The sequence below is a fragment of the Grampus griseus genome (assembly GCF_964374135.1).
Source record: "Grampus griseus genome assembly, chromosome: 21".
NCBI lineage: Eukaryota > Metazoa > Chordata > Mammalia > Artiodactyla > Delphinidae > Grampus > Grampus griseus.
This window is the reverse complement of record NC_139015.1, coordinates 30,957,094-30,965,581: the sequence shown is the minus strand read 5'-3', so window position 1 is coordinate 30,965,581 and position 8,488 is coordinate 30,957,094. Positions and strand designations below refer to the sequence as shown.

The 8,488-nt window shown below is 38.7% G+C and overlaps 1 protein-coding gene across 1 annotated transcript; it reads right to left on the bottom strand.

Moving 5' to 3' along the window:
- Positions 1–6,585: 6,585 nt before the first annotated feature.
- TCIM (transcriptional and immune response regulator) lies at positions 6,586–8,242 on the bottom strand. Its single transcript, XM_082680402.1, has one exon. It carries the CDS (start codon positions 8,189–8,191, stop codon positions 7,871–7,873), a length of 321 nt encoding a protein of 106 aa, XP_082536528.1. The 5' UTR covers positions 8,192–8,242; the 3' UTR covers positions 6,586–7,870.
- Between the last annotated feature and the right edge of the window lie 246 nt (positions 8,243–8,488).

Here is an 8,488-nt window from a genome sequence, read left to right as displayed (position 1 = left end):
TGATTTAAGAACAGAGATAGCAGGTGACCAGCCCCAGAAATTCTGAATCATTAAATCCAAGGACCTGGATTTTAAAACATCTCCTAAGAGATTCTGATAACAGTAGGTTTGGAAACAACAGCCCTGCTGGAGGTATTCCGCAAAACTGGTGGGAGAAGATGCTCTGATATCAGCACTTCAGATGCTGTGGTTCCTATGACTCTAAGATCAGCAGGATTCTCCAAAGTCTTTCCGATGATAAAAACTGAGCATAAATAATAAACATGGACAAACTGCAGGAGAATAAAAAGAAAATATAGGAAGCAGAAGTGTTTCTCCTGATAAAACGTGTACCTATTGAAGTAGACAAATATCAGACAGAAATCCAAGGAAAAGAAACCCCAGAAAAGGAGCAGAAGCATTAGTCTACACACACTGCAATTATTAAAATCCAAGAGAACTTATACTCTCCTCAAAATATGTCCTTTTTGGGGTCTGTTTTTCAATTAATGACAGAATTAGTATGTTAGGAAGAACTCTGGCCAATGCCATCAAGTCAAACCCTTTTTGTCTTATAGTAAGAAATGCCATCAATAGGAGATCCAGTGGTAACGTAAGAAAATAATTCCTTACATCTTATGTTCTTCACAGATGACTATAGAGTTTTGTAAAAATACCCATTACTGGGCTCAATGCCCAGAGATTTGGGACCAGGAATCTATCTATCTATCTATCTATCTATCTATCTATCTATCTATCTATTAATATTTATTTATTTATTTATTGGCTGCATTAGGTCTTAGTTGCAGCATGCATTGGGCTCTTTGTTGCAGTGACTGGGCTTCTCTCTAGTTGTGGCAAGTGGGCTCCAGCGCGTGCGGGCTCAGTAGTTGTAACTCGCAGGCTCAGTGGTTGTGGCACATGGGTTTAGCTGCCCCGCGGCATGTGGGATCTTAGTTCCTCAACCAGGGATGGAACTGGTGTCCCCTGCATTGCAAGACAGATTCTTAACCACTGGACCACCAGGGAAGTCCCAGGAATCTATATTTTTAAAACGACACAGGTGGTTATGACTCTCACCCAGCATGGAGATTGTCTCAGTGACTCTGACATTTGCTTGGATGTGGAAGAGATAGCCATAATATTAGCAGCTGGCCCTGGCATTGGCACCCAGCCACCAGGAAAGAGGCAGCCTACTAAAAAAAAACATAGATGGAGTCAGATCCACAAAATCATCACTAAGACTGATGTCAAAGAACATGCTTCCTACATTTTCTTCCAGGAGTTTTATGGTTTCAGGTCTTACATTCAAGTCTTTAATCCATTTTGAGTTAATTTTTGTGTATGGTGTAAGATAGTGGTCTAAGTTTCGTTCTTTTGCTGTCCAGTTTTCCCAGCACGATTTATTGAAGAGATTACCCTTTCTCCCTTGTATATTCTCTATGTGTTTGTCATAAATTAATTGTCCACATATGTTTGGGTTTATTTCTGGGCTCTCTATTGATCTGTGTGTCTGTTTTTGTGCCAGTAACATACTGTCTTGATTACTATAGGTTTGTGATATAGTTTGAAAGCAGGAAGTGTCATACCTCTAGCTTTGTTCTTCTTCCTCAGAATTCTTTTGGCTATTTGGGATCTTTCCTGGTTCCAAAGGCAAAGGAAAGAAAAGCAAAAATAAACAAATGGGGCTATATCAAACTAAAAAACTTCTGCACAATGAAAGAAACCATCATCAAAATAAAAAGGCAGCCTTCTGACTGGAAGAAGATATATTCAAGTCATATATACAATAAAGGGTTAATATTCAAAATATCTAAAGAACTCATACAACTCAACAACAAAAAACAAACAACCTGATGAAAAAATGGGCAGAAGATCTGAATAGACATTTTTCCAAAGAAGACATACAAATGGTCAACAGGCACATGAAAAGATGTTCAACATCACTAATTATTAGGGAAATGCAAATTAACATCACAATGAGATTTCACCTTACCCTTGTTAGAATCACTGTGATGGAAAAGACAAGAAATAACAAATGTTGACGAGAATGTGGAAAAAGGGAACCCTCAAACATTGTTGGTGGAACTGTAAATTAGTGCAGCTGCTGTGGAAAACAGTATGGAAATTCCTCAAAAAAATTAATAATAGAAGCACCTTACGTCCCAGCTATTCCACTTCTAGCTATTTATCTGAAGAATATGAAAATACTAATTTACAAAGATATATGAACCCCCATGTTCATTGCAGCATTATTCTTAATAGCAAAGATGTGGAAACAAACTGTGTCTATCAATGGATGAATAGGTAAAGAAGATGGGATACACACACACACACACACACATACACACACAGTGGAATAATATTCAGCCATGAAAAAGAATGGAATGCTGCCATTTGCAACAACATGGATGGACCTTGGATATATCATGCTTAGTGAAATAAGTCAGACAGAGATAAACAAATACAGTATGATTTCACTCATGTGGAATCTAAAAAATAAAGCAAAAACAAACGAACACTCAAAATAAAATAAAAACAAGCTCATAGACACAGAGAACAGACTAATGGTTACCAGAGGGGAAGGGGTGGGTGAAATGGGATGGTGACGGATGGTAACTAGACTTGTGGTGTTGATCACTTCGTAGTGTATACAGATGTCAAATTATGTCGCTGTACACCTGAAAATTACATAATAAAAAAAATCGTAAAACAAGAAGGATCCACAGAAAGTTACTTCTCTCACATTCTGCCTTCAGCAACAACTAGTGAAGATCAAAACTTTTAAATTAGGCTTTTGTTTTATTGGACAGAAATTCTTTTCATATGTGGAATACCAACCAATCCAGAAAGAAATCCTATCACATAAGGTGATAGGTACAGTTATTATTTCCCATGTATGTAGAATACGTGATCTAGAAGTCATAGCCATTAGCCCGTCGGATCTATTGTTTTTTGCTTCCAGATGAAAACCAGGGATAAAAAAGGAATTTGCTTCAGGCAGAGTTGGGAAAAACCCCAGAAAGTCAGACTCAGTCTGGTGGTATTTGTTCAATACCATGCCCACGTAGGAGGAAACAAAGGCTCAGGAGCAAAACTTCTGTGCTCCTCTTAGGACTGTGTGTGTGTGTGTGTGTGTGTGTGCGCGCGTGCGCGTGTGTGTGCATTTGTGCACGTGCGTGTGCTCGTGTGCATGTGTGTAAAGCAGAGGGAGGAGGAAGGTGGCTACAACAAAAGTCTTCCAACCCCTCATCCACTTTTTTAAAACCACTGCTACACCTTATTGGGACAGGATTTTTATTTCCACTGTTCTGTAAGCTAGCTTTGCCAATACACGAGTGAACCCAATCTATTGTCACTGTGTGCATACCTTACCACAGAACACATTTGTGTGTCTGTAATGATCACTGAAAATACCCAGTGACTTTTTTTGCAGAAGAGCTATTTAAATGAACAGAGAGCTCAGTATCCATTAAGTGATAATATTTGTTGAATAATGACACATTCTAAGATTCAAGCATAGTCACAATTTCTTACAAATTTAATTAGGGATTAGTTTGTGGTTCCCCTAATCTGGACTCCCAACACACTTTTTTTAGAATCTCTAACTTCTGTTTCATCTTCAGATTCCACATAGTTACTCATTTATTATTGAGTTGTGAAAGAGCTGTGTGGCTTTTCACCTCAGTAGACCAACTGTGAGCAAACAGTCTGGAAGAAATCACTGTAACCTCCAACCATGTGTTCAGTTGCCAGACAGTGCATTACTTTTCAAAATATTAACTGTATCTTTTCGTAAGGCCTGATACATAATAGGTAGGCAGTAAATGTTACTCTTCTGTTGAAAGTCCTTCATGCTTCTTTCTTTCCTTCAGGATAAAATTAATACTCAAGCTTGTCTTTTAGACCCAGCTGCCCTTCTAATGATTGCTCCAAATGCTTAGGCCCCTAACCATGAACTGCATAGAGATTCTCAAACAATGTACACTCTTTCCCACCTCCTTGCCTTTGCGGATGCTACACCCAAATGCCAGAATGACATTTTTCCTCTCCATTCTCCTAAATCCTACTTTGAAACTTCTCTATGGAATCTTCTAGGATCTCCCCAGTTTGGAATAGATTTTCACCAGTTCTGCTGCTACTCTCTACACCCCGTCACCACCACCCCCCCACACACACACATTCGTACTCACAAACACACACACACCTCTGCTCCCATAGCATCCTGTTTAAACTTCTATCATGGAACTCACTGTATTCATTTTAAAACCTTCTCTCACTCCTCTGACAAGGAGACTAGAGATTTGTTCTGTCCATGGCAGCCCACACGTGGGTGCTTACTACATTTCTGTTTCACAAATGGAGAAGGTAGAGACCCTGATTCCACTCTACAACTCCCTGTGTGTGACAAAGGGGGTCAATTAAATTACATGCCGTTCCGGGAAGCCCTTGTGTGGAATTTGGAAGGGCAGATGAAGTGCTTTGAAAGGGCATGCGATTCCTAGACCACAGCTTAATGATTTGTTTGTTAGGAAGGCTCTCCAAGGGAACAGCAGTCACATTCTCTGACTACCCTCGGACAACAGGAAAAAAATATCGGCAGTCACTTTCTCAGTAAATCTCATCTGTCAGCGATTCCTATGGGTACGAACCCTCCTCTGCTGGTCCAGGGCTGGGAACTGAGAAGGTTTATACTGAGTGAATAAAACCATGAATCCACAGTTTCTAACTTCCCCCAGTGAGCAAACCCAGACCCAAAGCCTTGACTGTCAACTCAGAAGAGAACTTGGATGTGATCTTTTGTTCCAAGGTGCTAACCCAGGTGTTATTTTAACTGCAGACTAGAAAGGCTATATCTGAGAAATCTTTGATACAATTAAAATGATTGAGAAGCTTTCCACATGAAGTGCAAGTGCCAAATAAATAGACAAATAGACACAGATCAGATAAAAATGATTTATCAGAGGGTTTGTTTTCCTGTCTTTCTTACTAGCATATAAGTAATTGTCACTTCAAAGGATAAAAGAGAAATTTAGTTCCTCCTAGAGGAGCAGTCTAACCTAGTGGTTCGGAATGAAGGCTCTCTGGGTTTGATTCCTGCTTTCATTAGCTGTGTGTTATTGGGAAATTTACTGCACCTCTCTGTGCTTCAGTTTCATTACTATACATACATAGACACATGCATGCACACGCATGCTTTTATATCACGGTACTAATGAAGTGATTTAATACACACACAAGAAAACCACTTAGAAAATTGTCTGGTGAATAGTAAGCACTAGTGAAAGTTAGTTGTTATTATTATGATCCTGATGATAGAAAAATATTAATGAGCTATTTCGCCTTCGTTGCTTTTATTTCTTCTATTATAATGAGATGTCTTGAGATATATTCGGTCGTCCTTGTGCCGTTGAAGGATTTCTGAACAGAACTAATCCTACCTGTTCTAATGAGGGATCCTTTCACCTCACATTAAATAATAAAAATATCACGAAGTTAAAAATCATCCTTGTGCATTGATTCCAACTTCTGTTCTCCATGAAGGAGAAGGATGCCACGCTTGTATAATAGTCTACAGAAAGAATTATTATTCTCCACACCATTGTGGATCATATCCCAACTGCTTTTTAATTTGTTCCCCATGTTATGGTCCTGAAGTCAGAAAATAATAATAATATCCTGCAAGTAAACTAAGTTAATATACAGTGATGTGAAAAGTGGGTAAGATATGCATTGTACTCTATTGAAAACAACAGAGGCAGAGAATGTAGTTATGAGTACGTATAATAAACTCAACCTTTGAATGACGTTCAGCATCTGAGATGTGTTTAAAGTCTTGGAGTGGAAGATAAGTTGAACATGTTCACGGAGATTGTGGAGTCTGATAACTTCTCTGCGGGAGTAACTTACTAAATTTCCTTCCCAAGCAGTTTATCGCTGTCTTTGGGGCACCCTAGATGGACAGAGAAAATGTGTCACTGACAGGCCCTATGAGAGGTAGGAAGCTTATTCATTTCCAAAGCCTTCACTTTGATGATCCCCAAATACCATCACTAGCCAAGCCTTCCACCTGTCAGAACTCCTTCTTTTTTGTTCTTAACTAATTTTGGTTTCATGGATGTCTTTGCAAATCTGATGGAAATTAGAAATACTCCTCCAGGAAAAATGCACACACACACAGTTTTGCATATTGATCTGTGTTTTTTATGGACGCTGTCACGTAAAAAAAATCCTTTTTAAATGGAATGATTTATATTATCTTCAGTAAATGAATCGATTAACATTTGAAAACCGACTTGACTACTTAATTTCTTTTTTAAAAAATATGTTATTTAAAAACTGACTTATAACTCTCCCCAAAGATTTCAGATCTTTCACTTTTGTTTTACTATGATCAGCAGTTTCAAAAACCTTTGTAGATGCTTCTGAAACACTTAATTTCTAGGGAAATTTTAAAATTTATTTCTGCTAGGAAAGTGCAGCAGGCATTGCTATGTACCTTCTTAGAAATATTTTATTATAATTTTATGAGGAAATAAGCAAAGAGACTACAGTGTTATTCCCATATTGGTTTATATTAAATAAACATTGATAAGCCACAAAATCTTGATCGTAATTCAGACTCTGACCCTCAGATATATTGTTTTGGGAGAAATAAATGTACACAGCTACCATAGCCACAGAGGAAAAACGTCAAAAATATGGAGAGAAAAACCTTTTGAAACTCACCCTCTATGGATACATAAACAATACTGATGAGCCACTCTGTGAATTCTATGCCTGTATCTTATATTTTAACGTCGGGACAGAGAAACTTCCTAGATACTTGAGGTAAGAATTTGCTTTGAACAAGGTGGCAATGCAAAGCTTCTTTAAAAGCACCTCTTACAGAGTAAAATCCTTAGAAAAGCTTATAAAAGTTTATAATAATAAAAATTACCATCTTACTTTTCCTTTGAGACCAATCATCACACACCAAGAGCAGCTAAGTTTATAATAATTTATTAAGGTTGCATATCATTTGTCATGAATAATAAATTATAGAAACCATAGCATCTTTATAAACTATTAAGTGTATCATATTCACTTCCTAATGCTTATTGCAGTAACTGTAAGAAATTTAGATTATATTTTAGCATTAGTTAGAAGATTAAAAAAACTATAAAATTTGTTCACAGTACTTCGGATTTATGAAGGACCCTTATTATTTTAACTTTTGGGCAAGCAGTTTGAAATACGTAAAAACCCCTTACAAACCAGAAGGTGGCGTACGGTTTCACTGAGCTGCTGAAAATAATGCAGTTCCTTGAATTTGTACTTACACCCATGTGGTGCACTTTTTAAGGCATTGTAATAAATGCAAATAAATAATCAATTACTGATCTCTAAAAAAAAAATCTACCAATAGACAACATTGAAGCTTGGCAACACTTTGAACATTCAAATAAAAAATTCAGTAAACAATTGCAGCATGGAATTCTCTCTCCTGTTCCCCATTTCCCTCCCCCTACCCAGTTTGGTTAAGAAAAAAAAGTTCAGGTTGAGTTTAAGTCCTAGGGCCTGACTGGGAGACCCTGGCCTCCATTCTTCCCCAGACTTCTGTTATCTTCAGTTTCAGTTCTCATTATGTCTGTCCAGACTCGCCCCTGACATCAGCATCGGTCCTTTTCCCGCAGGGGGAGTTTTCCAGTCCTTGCTGAAAGCATTTCCTTCTCCACTGTAACAGCACAGGCGTGGAATTAGTTGGGAGTCTTTGTAACAAGTTCGTTCTGTTCCTATGGAAGAGAAACTTACAAGGCAGCAACAAGATGCTGTGCGCGTTAGGTTTCATAGACTGGCTTGGTCTTTAAATGTCCGGTCTTGGCTAATGTCCTTCTCCATCCTCTGGTCCTCAGTGAACTTTGATGGAATATTTCCGCAGTTTCAGAAATTGGAAAAGCTTGTCTTTCGTCCTCTTCTTCAGAGCCATCAGGGCTCGTGTTTTCTCCTCCAAATCTTGATCTATGGCCAAAATGATCTTAGCTCTCTCCTCTGCTTTCTTGTCCCCAGAGTTTTTGAAGAGTCTCTGTAATGCTTCTTGGTCTATGTTTTCAAAGATGTTGCCCACGGCTTTCTTACGTGAGGCTGTGTCGAAGTGGTAGCCGTGGATGGACGGGCTTACTCGCAATGAGGTGGACATGCTTCTGGCCGGGTGGCTTGCCTTGGCTTTCATCGATGTGTGAATCTTCGGGAATTCAGCTCCCGGGCTCCCCAGAGAGTCTGTAGCAAAATCATTCCGTGACTGCTATTTAAAGTGTGAACAAAAGCTCCAGGCTCAGATTACACTGGTGACATCAGAGCGATCTCAAGGAAGCATAATCACAGAGAGTTTTAACAGTTGAGTTGCCAATATCCTGTTCTTGTGCTAAATGTTACTAAAAGCTGCGTTCAGTGATGGGGCAGGAAAGGTGGGTATTTCTCTTTACCACATCTGTGGCCATAGGATTATAGACTTGGACCTTTCTACAGA